A 25,834-nucleotide genomic window follows, 5' to 3' on the forward strand; every position below is an offset into this window, starting at 1 on the left:
GGCAGATGTCTACACCAAACATGGGAAGACTTTCCTCAGTGGAATGGGCAGATGAGAACAGATTGTTCCAGTGGCCACAAAGGCGGCTGAAGCAAAGGCTTTGATTGGTCAGAAATTGAAGAGGCCAAGGGCATCCACTGCATTGCAGGCCATTGCCAATCGTACTGACTTTTGTCTTGCCCCTGGACTTCTGTGACTCTGGAGGAGAGAGTGAGCCTGATGACTTTGCACAGCCCTGCCTCACTTAAATCCCATTCATTTGCAAGCAACAGTAATGGGCAGTAAAGAGATAGATAAAAAACAAAAATATTTACAGCAGCTCTTTTAGTGGTGGCAAAGAATTGGAAATTGAGGGGACGTCCGTCAGTTGGGGAATGGCTGAACACGTTGTTGCATATGATTGTGATGGAATACTACTGTGCTATAAGGAATGACAAGTAGGATGCTCTCAGAAAAAACCTGGAAAGATTTACATGAACTGATGCAAAGTGAAATGGACAGAACCAGGAGAACACTGCACATAGCAATATTGTATGATGATCAACTGTGAGTGAGTTGGTTATTCTTAGCAGTGCAGTGATCCAAGACAGTTCTTAAAGACTTATGATGAAAAATTCTATCCCTCTCGTAAGAAAAAACTAATGGAGTCTGAATGCAGATTGAAGCATGCTTTTTCTTTACTTTCATTTGTCTCATGGTTTTTTTGGTCTGTGTTTTCTTTCACAGCATAATTAACATGGAAATAAGTTGCATAACTACATATGTGTAAACTCTATCAAATCGCTTGCCTTCTCAGTGAGAAGGGAAGGGAGAGAATCTAGAACTCAAAAATTTAAACAAAAGCAAATGTAAAAACTGCTTTACATGTAATTGGGAAGGGGAAATATATTTTAAAAAAATACCAAGTAATGGGCAGACTTTTAGAAACAGTATCCAAAGGAGAGTGTGTCATTATAGTCTTTCGATTGCCTGAAAAATGCATAGACTATAAGATCTTAGCATGCTTGTTCTTTTTTTTTAATCAACTATAAACATGTACTTGGTTTGGTAGAATTAAATATAAAGCACTAGACCAAGGGGCAGAAAGATTCGAGTTCAGATCCAACTCCAGGCGCTAGCTGTGTGACTTGACCCTTGGCAGAGCACTTAACCTCTGCTTGCCTCAGTTTCCTTAACTATAAAATGGGAACGGTAATAGTACCTACTTCCCAGGATTGTTGTGAGGATCAAAGTAGGTAATATTTGTAAAGCTTAGCCCAGGGCCTGGAACATGGCAAGGACTGCATACATGTTAGCTATTGTATTTAATATTATTAAAGGCCTTCTTCTTACAAGGTTTTTCTCATGCATATGTCAAAATTATACAAAACCCTTGACCACCTTAACAGCTGAAAGAACTTTATTGGCTATCCCTCATTTTATCAGTATCAAGTAGGACATAAAACAGGAAAGACTTATTACGTTCACTTACGCCACAATTGTGGAGGTTATCCAGCACAAAATTCAAGTTAAAGGATTCCCTGTGAAGGTCTCCAGATGCTATTGTTTATAAATGACATTAGGTTGATTGCATCAAGCCCCAGAATATTGTAGAGACTCCCTAATGATATCCATAATCACATAAAACTTGACCTATAGTATCCACAGAGGAAAAACCAAGTGGATGAAAAATCCCACTTGTCTGTATCATAATATGCAATTAGATGGACACCTCATCAGCCTGGTCCATAAGAACATAAATATCTTGGCCAGGCAATTTAAATGGACTAGGACTTGAAGTCAACAGGAGGAGGGGATGTATAACGAGAAAAAAAGATGAGTGCGTTACATAGCTACAAGAGAGTATCTACTTTATTGCAGGACTACAATTGCAGGGCTATCTCCAGAAATGTGAGGAGATCCAGGAAAAGATCCTCAGCTTGTGAAGTGAACCTCTTAGCGAGGATTTACCAAAGGTCACAGGCAAGAGTCACACCAGCTAGTTAGGCATGGATAGACTGAGATCTGCATCACCAGCAGTATCCTCACTCCAAGGGAGGTCACATATCTTTGCAAGCACATCTAAAGCAAATTTAAAAGTACACATACATGTTTCTTCTGCATGTGCCCACATTTCCAGAAGATGCACTCAATTTGTGTGCCACGGATGAGGGAAATTTTTTTTCTATCAATGCTCCTTAACCTAACAGAAATAGCCACTATAAGGGTACATGTGAGTAAAAAGCAATATAATTTTAGTCTTGTTTTAGAAGAGGGAAAAACATAAAATGATCATCTCCTATACTTTAATAATTAAGAGCCAGAAACATAAGAACAAAATTTAGAACTATGTGTTCACATATGTAGGTACTGTACCTCTATACACACCTTTAATTTTGTATTACAGTCAGTTGAGGTAGAAAGAGTGAGGAGGGATGGATAAGAAACAGGAAGAAGACAGAGGGAAGAAAGAAGGGGAGAAAGGATTAGGGACTGAGGAAAAACATTAGCAGTGGACAGAAAGAGGCAGATTTAGTGAATTGTTAGTCTGAGATAATCTGAGTCTTATTTACTCTTAGACATTGGAGGCAAAGCAGAATATCACCCATTATTGCTCCCATTTGAAATTCTAATTAGCTTTCCAGAATTTTTGGACCGAACCTAAACTGAAGAAATTTTTTATTTGCTTTTTTTTTTCAAATTTAAAGTTTATTTTTAAAGACTATGTTTGTTTCCTCATGAAAATTCTGAGTAATTTGCAAGAGTATAAAGCAGTGACTTCTATGGGGGGTGGAGGATAGGGGCCTTCGACCTCGAGGCCACATGTGGCCCTCTAGGTCCTCAAGTACAGCTCTTTGACTGAATTCAAACTTCCCAGAACAAATTGATTGATCCCAATCCTGAATTTGTTCTGTGAAGTTTGGATTCATTCAAAGGGCTTCACTTGAGGACCTAGAGGGCCACATGTGGCCTCGAGTCTACAGGTTTCCCCATTTCTGTCTTAGATTTTTGGATGCGGACTTTATAATCTTATATAAATTTACTCTAAATATACTTGAAAATTTCTGATATTCAAAACCTGTCAGATTGTCTTACCTTTTTTTTTCCTTTGAGAGATCACGGCAACCCCATTACATACTGCCAGAAGATTTTATCTGGAACCAGCAATTAATTTCTAAGCCCTTTCCCCAAATCAGAATTGGGGTTTTGGGTCAAATTCTGATGGCAGTAATACATTACAAGAGTCAAATATGAATGTAAAAAATCTTCAGAAATAAATGAACTTAAAACCAAACCTTCAGAGACAAAACCTTCTGAATGGGATTACTACAACAGCCCATCCAAATAGAGATATTACTTTAGCCAAGTCATTTCTAAACCTCTGTTCCCTTAATCTTTAAAATGAAGGGTCTGGATAAAGTAATCTCTGAAATTACCATTCCCTTTCCAAAAATTCTGTGGTTTCTTTTGCGTCAGTAAGTACGTATAGTATTCAGTCACTCCATTTTCTGTTATGTATAATGGCTGACCTGATTAAGGGCAGGGGAAAGCAATGTCAGAAAGCAGAAAAAAAAAACATTTGGTATGTAGTGATGATCTTTATGACAAAGTATTTTCGTAAGTTCTTTAAAGCAGGGCTATAATTGTTTGTTTAGCATTATAAATTATTTACTTAACTAGTACTTGGGGGAAATATGTTATTTATAAACTGCACTTGTTAGGGTAAACTAAAGTTGGAAGGATATAAGTAAAGATGAAATAGCTATTGTTTTCAAGGTCACAATGTTTATATCCAAAAGAAATGTAAACTCTTAAATGTCTTAGAAGTCAGTGGAACTCAGTGACAGCTTCCTCCAAAGACTCATGGAAATATGGTCTGCTATGTTGGTTGTCCAAAGATTCTGTGAATAAAACAGACCTGTGTGCTAGAATGTCTGGGAGCACAAGAATGAGAGGGCAAAAATACAGCTGTATTTTCAGCAATTAAAATGCCAAATTATTACTAATGAGACCAGAGAGAATCTTGCTAGAGTAAGAGAGAGAAGATGAGGAAGGGTCTTTAGAAATGATTCTAAAAAGTCTTTCAAATAGAGTCAGGTCCATATAATAATGGTCTATATAACACAAAATAATCATAAAGTCACATTTATATCTCTTGGCACAAGGGGCTCACGAGATGTATTTCTGGCTGAATACTAGTGACAGTTGTCCAGTTGGTAACCAGATTTGCACTTATAATGAGATCCCTTTGAAGATGAATTTTCATTAAACTAATGTTAGCAACATGTATTTGGCAAAAAATAACATATACCATTCTGTCTTTTTCCTAAAATACCTAGTTACTGAGACAGACAGTCCTGTCTCCATTTTTCTCTATTCATATGCTTCATAAAATGAAGAAGAGATAACATCTGGCAGGGTGGGGTTAGAAAGAAAAAAACAACCTCCTAGCCTAGATGTGGCTGGTTACTTGCCAGGGCCAAATAAAGAATTATTTCTTTATTTGAAAGATATTCATGTCCATAGCTGCCACAGTAGTCAGAACTATTAATGTTGCTTTTCTGTGAAAGTATCTTTATTTAATCTTGTAGAAATGGTGGAGATACGGATCAAAATATGTATGAGATTTGGATGATAGAACTTGTAGGTAGTAATGGGGATGTAATTATGTGGGTGAGAAAACAGCTGGGGAAAGAGAAGGTCTGCCATGGCCTAGACCTCCTATTCAGAAATGGGATGAGTAACTTATCCTGCTCCAGTATGAATTGGATTGTAACTAATAGAGGGGGGAAGGTGGGACCTAAGAGCTGGAAAGGATGGAAAAAAATGACATTGATATTTACAGACAAGGTTTTTGACGGGATGACCAATTTAACCATTAGTCTTCCTTTGATATTTGTGCAGAATTGACCAGAAAATGTCTGGAGACCATAGTGGGTATGAACTCAGTAAGGCCAAAGCTATTCTAACCGAAATGAAGTCCATCAGAAAGGCCATTAGCTCAGGAGAGAGAGAGAAACAAGATCTAATGCAGGTATGTACAACTTTAATTTTTTTTAACCGTACTTGTACTCTCTCAGGTCCTTCACATCTTCTTTTGGGAGAAAAATATCTGGCATTTGTAGAAAACCAAGTGATTATTTGACTTATGCTGTGTTCAAGCTTTGTCCTTGGGCTCACGAACCAAATGAGTTTGAATTTGGCCCAAAATAGGAACTTGGTGGGGAGAGAGTGTTAAAAAGTAGGACAGATACTGGAGAGACCAGGTTGGTTCTGAGGACCCCCTGCAATTTTTAATCTTTGGATGGCATACATTCAGTGACTCCTGGAGCCCCAGACTAGGGGATTCCTGATTGTATCATCAAGTCAAGTCAACAAAAATTTATGAAGTGCTGGCAATCTGCCAGGCCCGGTGCTGAGCTCTGGAGATATTCTCTGCTTATCTCAGGATAAGCAGAAAGAAAGACAGTCCCTGCCTGTCAATGAGCTTACATTCTAATCAAGGAAGACAACTTATTGACAACTCATGGAGGATCCTAAAACTACTTGGAAACGGCTTCTGGACTAAAGATGACCAGGGTCTAAGTAAATCACCTTAGACGATTCCCGTTGTAATCAGGAGAGATTGCTTGATGACACACAGTGAAATTCTCCAATCATCGCATAGAATTTAGCCATAATTCAGCTAACGTCTTGCATACAGTAAAGCTAATAGTCATTCACCTGCCTCATTCCCAGGACTGCAGACATTTGCAGATGGGTCAAAGTTTCATAAGAGAATAAACAAACAGACCATATTTAATTTGCTGAAGCCATACAAAGTGTATTTCAGATATTTTGAGCCCTGAACATAGGTAATTAGTATGATTGTTTAGTTTACCTTTTTTGGAGGAATATCTTAATACCACTGTGTTATTTCTATTCTTGACAAGACTTTTTCAGCCTTAAAATTAAAGTATCTCAAGTAGATGATTTATTTGTAGGATATTGGTCATATATATAGAGAGAAATATTCTTGGTTTTCTATAGCCAATAGACACTTTGGAGATTTCTTTTTAGATGCCCTAAAATAGACTTTAAAAATACCTCTGGTGAGGGTTAGCAGTGATTGACTGCTGAAACTTTACTTTTGTAAGTAGTCTGTTTTTGCACTATGAGAATCTTAATGTTTAATAATAAATAATTCTTTAAAACATTGGATCATAAAAAAATTAAATGTATCTTCACATGTCAGCAAATTTGTGGAGTTAAACCAGTTTTCTTATCTTTGAATCAAACTTTGGACTCATCTAGTACCCATAGTTAAAAGATGAAATTTTTTTTCTTAAGAAGATGAATTTTTTCCCTTGGTTACCAAACTGTAAAGAGCAAACAGTATTTACTCTGCTGGTTTCTACAAACACTGACAGGATTTTATATTATGCTTTAATTTTTAGGAGAAAAGCAAACTTTTTAAGTATCTTTAAAAATTTAGTTTAATAATGTTTCATTTGAGCCTGTATATAATTATTGGTTTTACCTTGAGAGGGGAAGGTTTTTCCTAAATATCCTGAGTATCAGCTTGGAGGTGCTTTCCAACTCTCTATGATGATCATTTGAAATTATGCCTGGGTTGCCATGACTCAGGGTTCTTCTCAAAGTTGGTATATTGTTTTTTTAATGTTGCTGTTTTTCCTGTTCTCAAAGAGGACCATAACATCAGGGAGATGACGCCATGACTTGTAAGTGAGTTGGATTTAAGTGAGGCCAGGCTGTGCAAGGTCACCAGCCTCACTTTCTCCTCTGGAGCCATCTGGGTCCAGTGGCAAGATATAGAGTGGGATGTCTAGAGATGGCCCCCATTCGATTTTTAATAGTTTTTCTTCATATGTATAGAAAGGAGTCTGTCCCTACTTAAAGCAAACCCAATTTATGAAAATCTTGTTTTACAAAACATAGAAATTGGACAAAGGGTGGGATGATTATTTATCACAAAAAGTCCTAGAGTTTTTTGGCTGTGTCACCCCTGACTATGTGACCCTAAACTAGTCTTTAGACTTCTTTGGGGCCTCAGCTTCCTCATCTATAGAATGAGGAGTTAGACTAAGTTATCTCCAAAGTCCCTTTAAGAGCTGAGATTTGTGACCTTAAAAAAAATCTGTTTTAAATTTTAGAATTCTAGGATTTTTTCAGTAAATAAGTGCATTAATGCATTCACAATGTGATTCATAAGAATTTCTATGACATATAAGCTATATATATATAAATACGTGCTTATAGTTCATGAAACTTTTTTATAGAGAAGGCATATATCCAGTATTAAATTAAAATGCTATTTCTTTTCATTTCTAGAGATCTTGAAAAAAAGATGGTCTTTGATATAGCTTATTGATATACATATAATATTATATACTCAATATAATATTATATATGTAATATATAAAATATGTATTATACATAACATATTAAAATATAATATTTAACATAACAATATTTAATAATATTTATAAGATTGAACATTCTCAAGCACCATTTTATCTCATATAGAAATACAAAACAATTTGTTTTATTGCCATTCTGTACCTTAACCATTTCAGTAAGAGTGCATATTCCAATGAAGTAATGAGCATTTCTTTCATGAGATTGGGTCAGTGTTTAATTGTGCTTTAAGGCGGGCTACCTTGAATAAAAATGTTTCATAAAATAATTTGTATTTCCTGGACAGAGTCTTGCTAAGCTACAGGAGCGGCTTCATTTGGACCAAAGCATTGGGAGATCAGAACCAGACTTAAGAGCCAGCTCTGTGAGCTCTCATTTATCTCTCTCCAGACAGACTCTCGACGCTGGGTCACAAACAGGCATCTCGGGAGATGTAAGTGGCTTTATGGAGAGGGAGGCTTGAATGATGTCACTAGGAGGACTTGATTCCAGTGGGAATTGAAAACAGGAATACCAACTAGATGCCAATGTTTGAAGTCCAGCCATACCAACTCAGTATTTTAACCTCATGAGGCAGGTCTAAAAAATCATAGCCCTGTTTTTTCTGGCTGGGGGCCAAGGTTATTCACATCCTTTCCATATGAACAGTTTTGTTTAATCTTCTTCAGGCTATATTCAGGTATTCTCCTGAAACTCTACAAAACTCATAGTTTGAATTTATGCTGGCTTTTTGTGTACATTTTACAATAATTTTTTTTAAAAAATCTGATGTGAAATAGATTTTAAAACCATAAAGAAAAACATATTTTTGAATCATTATTCAGAAGAAGGTAGGCGATAGTCATTTTTCTAAGTTTCCTTAATCCTTTTTTTTTGGTTCTTAGTTGTTTTGGAAGGACAGTAATGGATAGTTTTTCTTATATGTTCCTGATTGAGTTCCTATTCTCTCACCTTCTCTTGAACCATGATTATGAAAGTAAAAGTCAAGTAGAGGTTATGACCCTGGCTGACATTTGAAAAACTCTATGCTTAAACTTTGTTTTCATTTTGTGCAGTTGAAAGCTAATTGATGGAAATTTGGCTCTCAGAGACAAAGAAATTAGTTCCAGTTCATGTATTTTATTGAGCCTACACACCTGCCATAAAATTTCAGCCACCAGAAATATTTACCTTGAATGCAACATAAAGGAAAGATGTTTTCAGGTGCACTACGAAATTGATTATTTTCTTTTCTGTTACTTATGGAGGCTACCAAATATGTAGATTTATTTTTTTAAAATCCTAATTTGTGTAGAATTTTCTTAAACACAAAGAGTTACTTGTAGTTCCTGAAAATACCAATGATTTGCTTTATTCGCTACAAAATTAATTAGGTTTTTTTGTTTGTTTTTTTTCTTTTACTAGTTTGGAGCAAGAAGTAGAGCCAACTTAGCGGAAAAGGTCAGGTTAAGTCTCCGATATGAAGAAGCCAAAAGAAGGTAATAATGGGGATTATTTGTTTGTGTTCCGTGGGCAGGGGCTTCAAAATACGTCTTCTTTGCCGGGGTTAATCTTTGCTCCAATAGTGACACCTGCTGGCCGCTTCAAAGGTGAACTCGGGTTGAGGCAGACAAGGTTTCTTCCTTTAAGATTTATTTTCATTTTTAAAAATGTGCCTAGTAGAGTATGGGTTTCTATTTTTTTTTTTACGCGCAAGAGTATAAGGAGGCAGAAGAAGAGTTATGGGAGGTTGGGTGAGGTAGAGGTGGAATGTGCCCTGTTTTTTAAAGAAGAAAGGGCTTCTTAGGAACCCATTAAAGGATTCCTGTTGAACTGAAGAGGTTGGTTTCTCAGACGTGCAGGAATTGGATAATGTTGCCTTGACTCAGAGGCTTTGTCATTTGTCCTATTAAATATGAGAGTGGCCCAAATTTTGCCTGTACCAAGACTTGAGCTCAGTCTGTCCTTGAGGAGTTCAAAGAGGTTTAACACCTATAAGCTCAAACCCAAAGTAACCAAGGAATCCTTGTCCCCGAAGTGAAGGTCTCTTTATTTCATCTGTCTTTGGGAGCCCTGGGACGTTTCTTATACCTGTGTGATTGGCAATTCAATCTGAATAGTAAGGAAAGCAACTTTCTTATTTAGGTACTTTGTCAGATTTACGCACTTCCTTTCTTTCCTGCTTTGTGACTGCTCCAGTGTGGCCGAAGGGACTCCACTGTCCATCAGTTTCTTTTAAACTCCTACTCTGTGCTAGGCACTGTGCCAAGACTTGACCCTCGTCTAGCAGATGAACTTTAGGACTGTATTTTACTGCCCCTAGGTAGAACAGTGAATGGAGTGCTGGCCCTGGTCAGAAAGACCTTAGGTCAAATTCAGCCTCAAACACTTACCAGCTGTGTGACACTGCTCAGGTCACTTTATCCTGTTTGCTTCGGTTTCCTTATCTATCAAAGGCGCTAGAGAAAGAAATGGCAAAACTACTCCAGTATCTTTGCCAAGAAAACCCATAATGGGGTCACAAAAAGTCAACTAAGAATGAAAACAGAAAGGATTATATTTACCATTTTTTTTCCAGAGGGTAAAGAGCGAGTCCTTTTCTGTTAGTGTTATCTGCTTATATTTTCATTTATTTATTTATTTTTAATGAGGAAGAATTCTGGTGATGCCTTTGGCTTAATTATCTCCCTCATTCTAAAAGCTTAGAAAATGTCTTTTATCACTTGGGAAAACACAAGGGGAGAAACTATTTTATCTTTCTAAATTTAAAATTTGGTAAAAGTGGAGAGCTATCATAGAGTTGGTTTCTCCTAGAAGGAAGAAGGCCATTTTAGTATGAAGTTTCCATTGAGGACTTTAACATGAAGAATATCTTGTTTGGTTATTGAAGAGTACGATTGTTATTGAGGGTGGTGATAAATTTTAAAAACTAAAAAATTTTTAAATTAAAAAAAATTTAAAATTAAAAAAAAATTGTTTGTCTCCTTAATTAGACTGTGAGATCCTTGAGATATGAGACACTTTTGTTTTGTCTGTCTTTCTATCCTCAGTATGTTGTAGGCACTTAATAAATGATTACTGACATGACTTAAAATAATATATTTCCTCAAACATACATATATTAGAGATTATAGTCCTAAGAACATAAATCTTATTTTACCACCTAGGAATGCAAATATTGATTTTCTTTAGTGCCTAAAATACAGAGTTGAATGCTGAACCTCTCCTTTTCCTCTTTTTAATTATCTTCATTCAGCATTTATTCAACAAGTGCTTACTATGTGCCATGAACTGTGCTACATTAATTGCCTATGCCATGTTATAGGTTTTTTTTTTAAAAAAATTGTATTGCTATCCTTTTTTTTTATATCACCTTCCTTTCCAGATATATCTTTTCCCACCCCCACCCCCCCACCCAGTAAACTAGTTAGCCCTCAAGCGAATATAGAAGAAAATAAGAAAGGCAGGGGAGGGAATAAAATCAGCAAAACTAACCAGTATATCTGTCGAGTCTGAAAATATGTGTAATATTTCACACCAATAGTTCCCCACCTCTGCAAAGAGGAGAGACAGATTCTTTTTCTCATCATCTTTTCATTGTAGCTTATATCTAATTGGTAGTCTAATTTAAAACGTGTTGTTGGAGTTTTTTCTTTTCTTTTGTTTTAAGCAGTGGTGTCAGTTTTCTATTAAATTCGCCTATGGTATAGCCACAATTGGACAGCTTTAGAATAGATGGTGGTGAAAGCTACCCACCACCCTGGCTGTCCCTGAAACCTGTTACTAAAGGCTTGTTAGCATTTATTCTAACAATTCTAACTGCAAATATATCTACAAAAAGCCAAAATTCAAGTTTATTTGGTAAGTTGGAGGGACTCTTTTTTTTTAATTGAAGAGGAAAAAAAACCAACTTTATATCTTTAACCCATTTTTAACAGGAAAAATCTAACACTTATATTTACACACACATATACACACACTTACCCCCATTAATGAAGGTGAAACTGACAGGTTGTATTTAAAGAGTCTATCATTGTAGTGCCTTTCAGTTTAAACTAGTTAGATGGTTATGTTCCTTGAGGGCGGGAAATATCTCTTAGGCTTCATTTTCTGCCCCCTGTGATGCCTTATATATCTTAGCGAATCAAATCAGATAACTTAGGTAAAGAGCTTGGCAAACCTTAAAGTGCTCTAAAAATGCTAGCTGTTATTATTATAATATTTGTTGACTGAGTGATTAGAATAAGCACAAATTCACTTTTAAGTGTGTTTTTCATGTCCCTAAAAAGTAGCAAATAGATAGAACCCGCTGCTCTAGCACAGAGACACAGCAAGGTAGAAGATTTGAGTAGTGTATGGCTCCGAGCTATACACCGTTAGTGAAGCAAAAGCAGCAGAGAGAGTTGTTTTGAATATAATTCAGAAATTTTATTCATTTCACTCAGTGAAATAAGTCATAAGAAACGACCTCCATAGCAAGAAATCTACATTGGGGACGCGTGCATGCCTGAGGCCATCACTTTATACTGCTGAATCCCTTACATAACTTTTCATCCCTGTAACTTTGGATAAAATTAGACTTTGGACCCTTAATATATTAAACATTTGCATGCCTACTGTGTGCAAGGAAATATATAAGATTTTCCTCTGGTTAGCACACCATTAAGCATAGCAGAGACTTCTGATGCCCTTTTTTCCCCTAGGAATTCTAAACATTTTTGTTCATATTCTTTTATTCATACTCTTTTACCTTGAAGCCTCCTCTAGAAAATACATCTGAAATTCAGCAGCTATTTCATGCTTGACTTGTAAAAAAAAAAAGTGTCCTTTTCTCCCCAACTTTATACAATACTGCCCCCAGTTTGTTTCATTAATTACCTCACACCACAACTTAAGATACTGGCTCTAGCCCATTTTGGTGGCAGCGCTCTTGAATAACCACTTTTAATTTTATTGTAAAGCTACTGGTAACGCTGAAACGAAGATAAATCTCCAGGGTCTGTGCTTATGTTGAAAATGCTTCTTCCTACTGAATTCTGAATAAATAAAGGAGTGGGCTTTGTTTCTCTCAAACCTGTTTTCCCCTTCCAGCCTTTGTTTTATGTGCTTAATGAAGCTAATAATATCATGCTTATTTAGCATTTTGATGATTAATTTTCCAGGACGTTGAGGCAGTTGTTTATAGTTTTGTGGTGAAAGCTGAGGAATAGCTGATGTTACATCCATCATAAGTGCAGACGGTGGATGAAAATCCAAAGTACCCCTCATGTACAAGTGCCAATTTGATATGGCAAATATATTTTTACCTAAAACAAAGCTTATTGTGGTGGGATGTAGGATCATTTCTGACTTCATCCCTCATTGGGTTTTTATGTGTGTTTTCTTTTTCACCTGTCTTGTTTTCTTTAATCTTAAAAAAAAAAAAGAAAAGTGATGGTGGGGGGTGGGAGGGTTGTTTTTCCGTCCTGGTTTTACTTTCTCCTGCTACATGTTCCTTGGTATCTTACTCTTATCATGATGCCATTTTTTTTTTTACGGGAACATTGACTACTTATGCAGAGACCATGGTGTGCTCGCTCAATAGTGCCCTTAAATCGTATGCTTATAGTCAAAATAGTGGAAACACCCCATTTTTCCCTTTGGTTTCATGGTGAACAAACCCCATTGCTTTAACATTATGCCAGTAGGGCTACAGAATTCAGTTGTCTTGACTGGAGCTAAAACTAACCCAGGCCAAGGTCTCCCACTGCATCCAGGGCCATCTCCAGTCACCCTGATCTATAGCTTGCCACTGGCTCCAGAGGAGAAAGTGAGGCTGGTGACTTTGCCTAGCCCTCCTTCACTTAAATCCAGTTGACTCGCAAGTCATGGCATCACCTGCCAGTGTTAAGATTGAATTTTAGTTGAAGCTAGGCCTCATCCAGGTGGAAATGTGAAGTTGGAGAAGTGTGTCTCTGATGATGAGAGGGTACTCCTTTCACACTGTTTTCCTAATGTCCACTGGTGCTCACTGTCCTTTCTTGTTCTCAGCTATCTGTTTTTCAGAAAACATCTGATTTTTTAAAAACAAGACAAAAAATGAAGTCACAGTAAGGTATAAATCATGGCTAAGGCCAGGGTTAATTTCCAGGAAGCAGGAGCCTCAGGGTGAATCATATTTTGCACCCCTGACATTAAGATATTGATGCAGGTGAAGCCAGTTTACAATTACCAAGGAAGGGGAAAGAGGCTGCCAGAAATTATAGCCTGAGGAGAATGCACACAGGGAGGAAGCATCCCGGCCACTGGCTTTGCCCTAATTTGGGGAGTGGGAAGGTTGATGGGAGAGTTGGTAGTGTGGAGTGTATATGAAACTTGGGTGTTTTGGCAAAACCGTATCGGGTCACATGCTTCCCTCTACCTTCCTTCCTAGCAGTTTAGTAACAGTATTTCTGGGCCTGAATCACTTGCTTATTCCACCTAGTCAAATCAATTTGATTAACTGTTTACTGACACTAGGGATATAAAGACCAAAAAAATATAAAAATCATAAAACATAAAGTATATGTTAAAAACATAAAGTAGTTAAATATAATATAAAAAGCAGAAATGAAATTAAAAAATGAAAAACCCTGCCCTCAAGTAGCTTATACTCTCCTTGCAATGTTCCTGAGCTTACCATGATGGATAGGCAGAGATGAGTATGATTCCCTAGGGACTAAAGTGATGTCACCATCAATAGTATTTCCATTTAGTGGAAAGAGTACTAAATTTGAGGTTCAGATCTTCGCTCTGTGGTTTAACCATTTGTGTGCTCTTAGGAAAATCATTTAATGTCTCTGGGCCTCAATTTTCTCATTTGAAAAATGAGGAGTATTCTCAGGCTAGGGGTATTAGAAGACTTGTGTTCTCTTCTAAGTTTGTAATTCTACGAATTAAATGCTAATCATAGAGTTTCAGACTCCCACAGTCAATGGGGAATAGAAATGGTTAGGAGCCTTCCAAACATTACTCAGATTGGAATATTTGAGCTGTCAGCTGACTCCACCTACCCACCAACCCTGCTCTGCTGCCCCTGGAACTTGACTCCTTTTATAAGCCCTTTCTGTATCGTTCTTTTTGTTCTTTCATAAGATGATGGGGAAATGAATCACTAAGATTAAATGATTTATCAAGGATGCAGAGAATGTTGAAATCACAGAAGACTGTGGTTAAGGGCTGTTGTTTTTAGGATGGCCTCAGACTAGATAAAATTTCCCTCCAATTAGTTAAATTATTGACATTCTAGTCCACATCTAAGCTCTCCTGGGTTGTCTTTCCTAGAAGTTGTAAAATATATTCATTTCCTTTGCTTTTTTTTGTCTCCTTAGCATGGCCAATTTAAAAATTGAGCTATCCAAGTTAGACAATGAGCCCTGGCCTGGGGATTTGGATGTCGAGAAGGAGAAACTGATGCTGATTAATGAAAAAGAAGAATTTTTGAAAGAGCTTCAATTTGTTACACCTCGAAAACGTAGTCAGGTTGAGTTGGACTACCTGGAAGGCCAGAGGAGGCTTCTAGAGGAAGAGCTTCTGTCCGTGAGAAACACACCCAGTCAAGCCCTCGCTGAGAGGTACGTTTCATCCCCGTGGTCACCTCAAGCATTTCTCACTACAGCTTAACCTATGTATCATTTTGCAGAATCTGAACTAGGGCTTGATGAACCATTTTCCTCTGGGAAACAGTCTGTGGAATGGCTTAATTAAAGTCATTGAAAACACACACACACACACACACACACACACACACACACACACACACCCCCCGTCTGGTCATTTCGTTTGTTCTGGGTTTGCATGAAAATGTCTGTGACGGGTTTTAAATCACAGAGAATGTTGACATGCCATCAGGAATGCAGTACATCATTTACTAGCTTTGATAACAACAGCTGCAAACTATTGCCCTCTGATAATGAAGATTATCTGGAGTGTTACAGCACCTGAAATTTCCTATTCTCAGTTTTATTACTCACAAGAATGCAGAGGTTTATTGCTTTTTGTTTTGCAGAGAAAATACAACCTTCTCTAACTGCCTTTGATATTTTCACAGGTCACAGAATGTTCAATTGGCTTTTGTTTGTCAGTGGAAACCCCCCTCAGAAGCAGGTGCAAATGTGAAGGGGAAAACTTGAAGCAATTTTCAGACTTTGTTTCGGTGGGAAGATGTAAATTGATCATTTAACCTAAAGAGGCCCATTTCTGTAAACCAATCATTTAGGAGACATAGAAATAGAGCCTTTTAGATTAGGTTGTAATTAACTCCTCCAGTTAGGCTGTGGAAATGTAGTCCCCGCTGATTAATACAGACAGACAAGGGTCTCTCCGACGGCTTGGCCTTCCTTCTAGAAGCTGAGCTAATGCGGGGCTGAGGGGGTTGAGAAACACTGAAGATACACGCTTAGGGTAGTTCATGGAACCTCTCCCAGATAGGTATTGCTGCCTTTGCCAGATCTCTGGTCAAGAAATTCACATTGTTTTTATTCTCTGTGACCTGGTACAACCTTTTAAAATACCCACAACCGTTGGCTAAAATATGCTTGGAAGTATTTTGCATTCCTCATTTATTTTGTGCTTTTCGCTTGTCTTCACTGCCAATACTTCGATGAGGGCTTTGCCTGCATGGATCTAAAATAACTAGTTGAAAAGGAAGGAAATTCAAAGAAGCCAGTTATTGGTGAACAGACGGTGTTAACTCAGTACTAGGTTTTGTTCTTGAGGAGGTGTTTAATACAAACCAGTCGACCAGCATTTATTAAGCACCTACTATATACATGACAAAGATTGCCCTTGTTCTCAAGTTGCTTATATTCTGTTGGGGGAGGGATAACTAGATCTGGCCAGATAGAGAGGAAGACTATGTTGGTGATGATCTAATGTTGAAAGTACTCTGGGATTGATTTTTCAACATGATCTTTTTTTTTCTTTTAAAAAAATTAATTTATTGTTTTCAACATTCACTTCTATAAGATTTTGAGTTCTAAATTTTCCCCCCTCCCCAGGATGGCATGCAATCTGATATAGGCTATACATGTACAGACATATTAAATGTGTTTTCACATTAGTCATGTTTCAACATGATCTTAAAAAGAGAACATACCAAAAAAAAGTGGAGAGTCATGGAGAGTATTATTACCATAAAAAGCAAGTGAGAAGACAGCAGCCTCCCTCTCAGTCCATCTCCCTGCTTCCTCACCTCTTGAAAGTCTCATTTATGAGTCTATGCATATGTTAAGGGTTTCTTTGATGAAAATATGTAAAGGGAACATGTTAATTTTGTAAATTTTTATTTATTTGCTTTTTGTTTTCAACATTCATTTCTATGAGATTTTGAGTTCTAAATTTTCTCCCCCTCCCCAAGAAGGTGTGCAATCTGATACAGGCTATAGAATAGGTTAATTTTTGCAGATGATTTTCTATGGTGGATTACATTTTCCTAGTCTTAGAGTCAACTGTCAGGTGTAGAGAATATTAAATCCTTCAATGTTTACTGCTGGATGGATTTCTAAAAAGTTGGGAAGAGCGACTAAACTATAACTTTGTTATAGTCAATATAATTTCAGAGCCATTCTGGGATCATTTTTTAAAAAATTAATGTAGTATTTGTCTTCCATCTGTCAAACCCTGAGCCTTGGCTTTCCCTGGGGCTGCCTGGTAAGATGGAGGGGAGGTATACATAGGCTGGAAGAGACATGGAAGGACCAGGAGGATAAGGAGGAACATTCACAAATGTTGGGGTACAGAAATGGCTCCATCCCATGGTGAAGAGGATGAGGAAGGCCACCATCAGGTAGAAGAGCCCCATGGCCTCAGATAGGGCAAAGCCCAAGATGGCATAGGAAAAGAGCTGCTGCTTCAGGGAAGGGTTCCTGGCATAACCAATGATGAGACTTCCCAACACAGTCCCCATCCCAGCTCCAGAGCTGGCTACCCCCACAGTGGCAGCCCCAGCCCCAATAAACTTGGCTGCTGTATCAATATCCCTTGAGATGGCACTAGTTTGGAATTCATATATGGGACAAGTGAAGTCAAGGGACCTGATGCTACCAAAATGCTGAGGTTCTCATCTGTCCGAATCTCTGGTCGTTTTAGCACCACTGCAGATAAGCTCTTCACAAGGGCAGGGGTAGAGATGAACTTGGCACAGGCATACATTCTCAGAGGGTGAGGGGCAAAGCTGAAGAGCTGCTGGCAGAGCAGAGGAGACAGAGAGGGGGAGCTTTGGGATCATTTTTCAAGCCATCTCAAAGAGTAAATGATTCCCAAAGAGAACCCCCCTAAAAAAAAAGTGATAGAGAAAGCAAATCCTGACAATATGAATTCCTTTTTCTCATCTTTATAAAATCTTTATTTGAATGATCTGTGATGAAAACAAGATACAGGGAAGCAAGCCTTACTGATGTTCTTACAGAAGACCACATCCTTATAGTTATGCAAGTCACTGACAGGTTGAGAGCACATGATACAAGATCTTGTATTATCTGTTTTTTTGAAAAAAAAAACCCTGTTTTTGAAGACTCTTATTAAACAAGTTATCTCCTATGCATACATTAAAGTTATAGAAGACTCTGTCACAGGCAAGTATGTAAAAAAGTTTGTTTAGTGATCTGCTGGTATCAAGCAGGATATAAAACAGTGTACTTATCAGACATATTCACTAGTGTCATAAAAGATGACCTTAAAAAAAAAAGATGACATTTAGATGGCATTAAGTATAGCCCACATTGGAATAAGAATCAATCAATAAACATTTATTAAGTACTTACTATGTGCTAGGCACTGTACAGAGGGGTACAGAGAAAAGCAGAAACACAAACTCACACACACACTGAGGAGCTGACACTCTAATCATCCCTATACTATTTCCCACAACCGGCTTTTGAAGGGAGATCTCTGACAAGGGGGAATCCACTAGCCTATTCCTCTTTGGACAGCTTAGTTTGTTGGGAGAGTTTTTCTTAGATTGAGTCTAAATGTGCCTTTTTGCATCTTGTACCCATTATTCTTAGTTTTTTTTTTTTTCTGGGGGCATCCAGAAAAAAAGTTCTTCCACATACAAGTCCTTCAAATACTTACTGGACCATCTCCAGTCATCCTGTTCTATATCTTGCCACTGGACCCAGATGGCTCCAGAGGAGAAAGTAAGGCTGGTGACTTTACACAGCCCTGCCTCACTTAAATCCAATTGACTTGCAAGTCATGGCATCATGTTCATGATGTCATGGTCCTCTTTGAGAACGAAAGACAGACCACAGGACCTTCAGATGCTTAAAGACAGACCCCATACTAAACCCCTCCAACTGATCCTTGTGTGTTCCAATCTCTGACCCTCTCTCACAGATGTACTTGCCTTCTAGTTGTTATCCACCACATAGCACCAATTGGGCTGAGTACCCCAGAGTAGAGTACAGCAAAACAGGTTATTGTTGGATGGATTGACCCTCACTTCCATCCTGGGCACCCTGCTTTTCTTCATTCCACCTAGGACAGGTTCAGTGGTTGTGTCAAACTGCTGATTCACTGAAATTACTAGAACTTTTTTTTTTCTTAATAGGAACTATTTATTGTTTAACCATGCCTCTCTCATCTTGTGTTTGGGAAGTTGATTCTTTGATCCCAGGTATAGGATTGTATTCCTTTTAAATTTAATTTATTATATCCAGCCTATTGTTCTAATCTCCAGACATTTTTTGGTATCCCAATTTTTTCATCTGACGTTTTACCCTCCCTCCCAGCCCTAATAACCATGCCAACCATGGCCTAACCCAAACAGTTGATAAAAATGTTGAAGCGCTTGAGGTCAAGAAATGAATTCCTGAGGGCACTCCATGAGAGACTTCCCTCCAACTGTACATAGATCTGTTAATATCTATCCTTTGTAATTGTTACAGGTCTTATTTTTTAAAAAAATTAATCTGACAAACATTTATCCCCTACACTCCCTGTCCATGGTACTAAAGATACAAAGATGGGGCGGGGAAAGTGTCTCCTCTCGGGAGGCTTAAAACCTAGTTCGGAGATAATGAGTCAGATGAAAGGGAGAATGTGATAAAGGCTTAAACGTCATCCAAAGTGCTTTGAGATAACCGAGGTAGTGTCCTTAAGATCTAACTAAAAATCACCATGATCTCATATAATAATGCATATGTAGGAGGGTTATATTTTTGTGTTCTGGTTGGCATCAGGGGTACTTGAGACACTTGATAAAGACTATATAGCCACAGGTGTTTAATATGCTGCTAAAAAATTCATGTCAGCAGTTCTCCTTGTGGCCTGAGACTGCCCTGGGTCTTGGCTATACCTACAGGCGGCCTCCAGAGGAGAGAATGCAGTGTTTTCAGGTTGGGAAGTCCCTGACAGAAGCCAGACCTGTTGACAGGAAAGATATAGCATAATATTGTGTTTTTAATCAGGCCTGTCATTGATAGATAATTCTGCTATACAAGGAAGTGAATTTTGGTTTTAATTGCTTGGACTTTTGACTTTTTGTTTTACATTCGTGTTATAGCTTAAATTTCTTTTTAGTAGAGAAATATTAGGATATGTGATTTTGCCTCATGGGGGTCAGAGGGGGAGGCAGTGCTGTGAAAATAGAGAATGATAAAATAACTATGTTTTGTTGCGTGTAAGTAGGTTTTGCATGGCATTGAAGGTGAGCAGCATGAGTCTCCTAATGAACTTGTATCTGAATTTAGCCACATTCTAGGTCTCATGGCCTCTCTCCCAGGTGGAAGTCATTAGTCTTCTGGAGATTTGTGTTTTTTATTGTTCTGTATTGACTGACCCTCCAAAGTGACCTTCTGAGATAGTCATCCAGCACCCTGACAAACAAATACCAACCCTTTGGACCAGAGTCAATGGCCCATTGTTGGGAAGAAAAAAAAAAACAACTTTTTTCATTCTTCTCTTTTTTTCATTATGTTTTTTTTTATCTTAGTTTATGTATATATTTCTGTTTTGCCTTTTTTTTTGCCTACTGTTGAGTTAAAATGTAGCACCTTGGAAAGCAGTTTGTCCCTTCATTGTCAATAGGGGAGCAGTTAATGGCAAAGATGGAACTTATAAAAGGGGATTTTCTGCATAAAAAAATTCAACATAGGACAAATGTGCTCCCCTTCCCAGTGATTTCCTTTCAATATCTGCATGCAGTTGTCAGACAGCTTACTAATTATGTCCCCAAAATCTTCCTCCATTTTTCATGTGGGTTTTTCCTTTTTTTTTTTAATGGTAATATTTATCATCTCTAACCCTCTGGATTTTCAGTCACTCAGTAGGATTCTGTAACTCTGCACTTCTTGGTTTCTCTATACAGCCTTGTAATTTTCACCTCACTCGCTACATGACAAGAAAGAACAAGTTCACCATCTCGTGACTGAGCATATCGGGGAAATTCTCTGGTCTTAGAACTGTGATTTCATTGACATAGGGAAACTCCTGGTGAGAAAACACCCTCCACCAATGCAGACAGACCAACATTTCCTCTGTTTTGCAGCTTATGTAGTCTTAGAGAACATCCTGGAGCACTGAACAATGAAGTGCCTTGCTGGTTACCCTCGGCCGTAGGTCTTCCCGACTTCAGGATCTATTCTTTAGTCTATGCCGTAATGCCTTTTTCTTATTCAGGAAATAAGGAAGAGTAATGGAGTACTTACGTCTCAGAAAATCATTAGGTAAAAGTAATTGTTCATGGGGAAAAAGATGGACAATTTAGGACTTAGCTTTTACATTTCTACCGCATGTAGTATTATTGAAAATATAAAGACACAGTGGTTTTTCATAGGATCCGTAGCGGCTTCTGTGTTACTATCCTTTCATATATTACTCTACTACATTCTTTCATATACCATTTGTGAATTTTAGGTTTTTTCCCACAAATTTATATGTCTTACCATTCTGGTATCCCTCGTAGCAAATAAATTTCTTTTTAAAGAGGTCACAAAGAGGAAGTTGATGCCATGTGTGTGTGTGTGTGTGTGTGTGTGTGTGTGTGTGTGTGTGTGTATGCGTGTTTAACCATTAAAACCACTTTAATACCTGGCTTCTGAGAGTTGGAACAGAAATATGGTTCAAGTGAGATTTATCTCCTTCTTGCTGTTAAAATAAAAAGATGCAGCCAATGGACATTTGCAGTACCTACTGTGTGGATGTCGCTGTACCAGACATTGAGGGTGGGAAAGATGGTGGAGAATGCGGTGACAAAGAAATAGAATATGTGGTCTTTGCTTTCGAGAACTTTCTAGTTTTGACAAAGGAGGCAAAATAGGGACATCTGAAAAGTTAAAGAACAGCATTAAATGACAATCCAAGACCGTGATGGAAGGAAGATGTCACAGGGCACTGAATGATTGATTACCAAGTGAATTTTTGATTTAATAGAAGTTCAGAAGTGGAAACACCCTCTGGGCTGAGATGGTCAGAGAAGAATAAGATTCCACCTTGCCTCGATTTTTAAAAATAACAGATCCTCACTTCTTAATGCAAAGTTAAATTCTCTATACAGCCTTGATACAAAATTCTTTTTGTGAGATGTTCTATTTTAAAAATTCATTAAAAAATGTTTCTCTTTCAAAAGACATGGATTTTGCCAGCTACTTGGCTTTTTCCAGGCCTTTAAATACCTTTATTTTAAAGTTACTTATTTTATGTTGACTTTTTCCTCCTGGTTGGTTTTTTGTTTGTATTTGTCCGTTTAAAAAAAAACTACCAACACCTGCCTCCACTACTTTCTAAAACATACCTTTGAAAACTGTGAAGCAGAAATTTAACACCTCTTGAAGCATTAAAGAAAAATGCCAAGAATTACTTTTGATTTTAAAAAATAGTGATTGTGGTGTTGACACTTCCAAAGGGAGATGCTTATAAATAAAATATGGGCATGTTTCTCTAGCACCTAAAACATACATAATATTTCAAAGAGTTTAGAAATAAGAGATTTTTATTTCTCCAAAGAAAATGAGCTGATTTTTATATTCATTACTCATTGCCATATCAGGTCAAAGTAAGGAAGCCTTGCTTATGATCTCTAATAAATATTTGTCCAATTGAATTAGAAAAATAAATTTTGGATTTTTCATAGGCAGTGTACAAATTCCTTTTGGTACAAAACATTAAAACCCCATATTCTTGTTATGTTTCAAGGTCATTTTGTTTTTCCAAGTCTAGAATTAACTCAATAAAATAATCTTTTTTTTTAAACTCACAAACTCCTTTGCTGTCAAAGTGTTTTATGATAGATACAGGTGATGGGCTATATGTAGGAATGACCTGACAGTCACTTTTATATCTTCTTGCCTAAACAAACTGAAATTAACTTTATATCATTATGATGGGACTGTTTAAAACAATTAGTTTTTGTTCTTTATTGAAAATTATAACCTGAGAATTTTTTTCATCAACCTTAGAATAAAAGTACAGTAAATTGGCTGGCTATTTATAATATTTAATTATTACCATTTAACATTTTTATAATATGAAACCCAGAAATTGTATATTAAATCTATACAGTATATGCAATCCATATATTTTTAAGGCTTTCTCTCTGTTCTTATTCTCTTCCTATCCTTGGTGGTTTGAAACAGTTTGATAATTAGTCCATTTTAAAATGACAATTTGGGTGTGATTTTTGTTTTAAAATCAGAATGAAGTTATTTGGTTCTGTCTTGCTTAGTCTGGGTATGCTTAATTCTCCTTAAGTTATTTATTTGTGTTATTTCCTCGTTTCTTAGAATTTTATTTCCACTAGTTTCATTCTCTCCAAAATTATTGAGTGTTGTTTCCATGGAAAATACTGTGCTAGATAAATGCATTGGAGATATAGAAAAAAAAAAAGAAGACAGAATAGTCTCTGGCCTTCTGAGCTTGCAATATAGGCTTTTGAGACATTTTTGTGTAATAAGAATATTTTCTTTACCTCATATTTTTTTTCCTTAACCTGCCTAGCCTCATTCATTTACTGAAATAGTTTAAAATGATTACTCTTTACTGTGTTTTTCTAGGCTAAAGTTGGAAGAAAGAAAAAAGGCACTGCTACAAAGACTTGAAGAAACTACGAAATTAACTACTTATTTGCATTCACAGATTAAAAGGTGGGCCTGCATTTCATATTCTCACAGTGAGTTCTGCAAAGGTGTAGACTCATTTGATTGTTTAGGGGTGGAGGACGGATTAGGCTCCCTTTCAGTCAAATTGGAATTTATCTTTTATTTTCTTCCACTTCATTTTTGACTTTTTTGAAGTTGAAAATGTCATATAGTTAGGATGTACTCTGATGTGCTTTTAAAAAATGAGCTGTTTGTATTAAAATATGGATAACTTAAAGTTATGTAGGTGTATTTTTATAAAAAGTTCATGATAACATGGTTGTGAATATCTTTTGAATTTGAGTAAATTCATAAGAATATCAAGCTGTAGTTTTTAGGGATGTAAAGAATATTTTATGCTTGCAAACTTTATACTTTACAAATATATCCTTTGCCACTTAGAAAAAGACTTTTCCTGCTTCAAAGCAATTGCATTTAAAAAAAATAACTAACAGCGTATTTCCTCATGGTAGTTGGGACCTTGATTTTTTTTTAAGATTTAGAGAAAGACAATCATTTTTAACAAGTATAGAATTACTGATTGCAGATTAAAACATTCATAAGGGCAAGAGTATAAATTCCTGAGTAAATGTAGAGCATAATGATAGCCAGTGATTTATTTTATTTTTGGATACCTCCCACTCTCCTGCTGGCATTTGGAAGAGGAAAGGATTGTGGTCATATTTGCCAGATCTTTCAAATTTATATATTTTTTAAAACAAGTGTTTTGTGTTCGGTTTTATTTCAGTCTCTCTGCCAGTACATTGTCCATGTCTTCAGGGAGCAGTCTGGGATCGTTGGCATCCAGTCGGGGATCTCTGAACACCTCTAGTAGAGGGTCGCTCAATTCCCTCAGTTCCACGGAGCTCTATTATAACAACCAAGGGGATCAAATTCCAGACTTGGATTATCAGTATAAACTAGACTTTCTATTACAAGAAAAAAGTGGTTACATTCCTTCTGGACCCATTACCACCATTCATGAAAATGAGGTGGTGAAATCCCACAGCCAGCTGGGCTACAGTGACTCATCTGGATCCTCGGCAGCAGGCCATGCTCCAAAATTGACTGAGCCGCCCAAATCTGTGACGTCCCTCTCCTCCAGATCTTCCCTGTCCTCCCTGTCGCCTCCTGGTTCTCCTCTAGTTCTGGAAGGTACTTTTTCTATGTCTGCGCAGGATCCTCCTCTCCACCAGCTCACCGCAGACTTTGAAGACTGTGAATTGACTAGCCATTTTGCAGACATTGGCCTTACCGAAAATCAGATGCTGCTGGACTCAGATGCAGGAATAGCATCAGAGGCTCTTGCAGAGGACAAAGATGTTAATGAAGGTGTTAGGGAGTCTTTATCACCATTAAGTGAAGGAACTGCAGGTAAAGAGAAAAAAATGCCACAGAATTGCTATATTGTCAGCTCCTTGGGGGTAGGGATGGCGCCTCCAGAGGGAAGTTATGCAGCCTTTTTCTTCCTTCTGTTTACTCCCCTGACTTTAATTTAGTAGGCAAAGGTAAGCACTTTGTTTTTATTAGCACGCCTAGAAATATTTTTGCTTTATTATGGAAAAAATCTCTCTCTCTCTCTCTTTGACAGGTTTAATCATCAGGTGCCTGCTCTGGGTGGCATTTGAATTATGGCCAACCAAATAGCGTCAGTATTATCCCTGGTAACTGGGAAAGCATCTATGTACCCTAGTTCCTATTTCTTAAATGTATTTAGAGTCTGAAATAGTATGGCAGAGAAAGGGGTTCACTTTTAAAAGATGGCTTAAGACAGATTAAAACTAAGGCAATTAGCATATCAGCTAATTAGCACCAGGGTTCAATGTCTAAGATGCCTAGGGAATTCTGTGCGAATACTATTTTTGTCTCATGCCAACCTCCCCTGTTTGTTATAAAGCCAGTTCTGAAGTGGTTTTTTTTTTTGAATGTACAGTATTACTCTGCCATCTTCTGGCCACATGAGTAATCAACAGTCTAGAGTGGAGAGAATTCACAGTATCTTCTTGTGACTGTGCTTAGCTTTAAGTTGGAGAATTCAGGCTTCACTTGAATTGTCTCCTCTAGCAGGTCAGAAAAAGTTTTGATGCCTTAGGTATACTGGTCAGCCCGCCAAAGTGAAGAGCTGTTTCAGCATAATGATAATGTACCAAAGTAGTGTACTAACAGTTAGCTTGATTAAAAAATAAATAGAAGATAGTATTCCCTTATTAGAGGCCAGAATAATGTCCAGAGTCTGCATATCTTATATGCTAATATAAAATATTAACATATTTTATTAGCATATTTATTACCATCCTTTAGAAAATTGAGGTTTTTTTTTTTTTTAAAGTATTTTGTGCTGTTCTTTCAAAAGGCACTTTCAC

The 25,834-nt window shown here is 37.3% G+C and overlaps 1 protein-coding gene across 1 annotated transcript in view; it reads left to right on the forward strand.

The window, feature by feature from the left end:
* The window catches only part of WWC2 (WW and C2 domain containing 2), a 253,626-nt gene that overhangs the window by 158,929 nt on the left and 68,863 nt on the right, over window positions 1-25,834 (forward strand). Inside the window, exons 6-11 of the mRNA XM_036763173.1 lie at window positions 4,885-5,014; window positions 7,685-7,831; window positions 8,803-8,876; window positions 14,727-14,969; window positions 23,388-23,477; window positions 24,220-24,845. Coding sequence (XP_036619068.1) covers window positions 4,885-5,014; window positions 7,685-7,831; window positions 8,803-8,876; window positions 14,727-14,969; window positions 23,388-23,477; window positions 24,220-24,845 — 1,310 coding nt within the window. The remainder of the gene's footprint in view (window positions 1-4,884; window positions 5,015-7,684; window positions 7,832-8,802; window positions 8,877-14,726; window positions 14,970-23,387; window positions 23,478-24,219; window positions 24,846-25,834) is intronic.

The sequence above is a fragment of the Trichosurus vulpecula genome, chromosome 6 (assembly GCF_011100635.1).
Source record: "Trichosurus vulpecula isolate mTriVul1 chromosome 6, mTriVul1.pri, whole genome shotgun sequence".
Taxonomy (NCBI): domain Eukaryota; kingdom Metazoa; phylum Chordata; class Mammalia; order Diprotodontia; family Phalangeridae; genus Trichosurus; species Trichosurus vulpecula.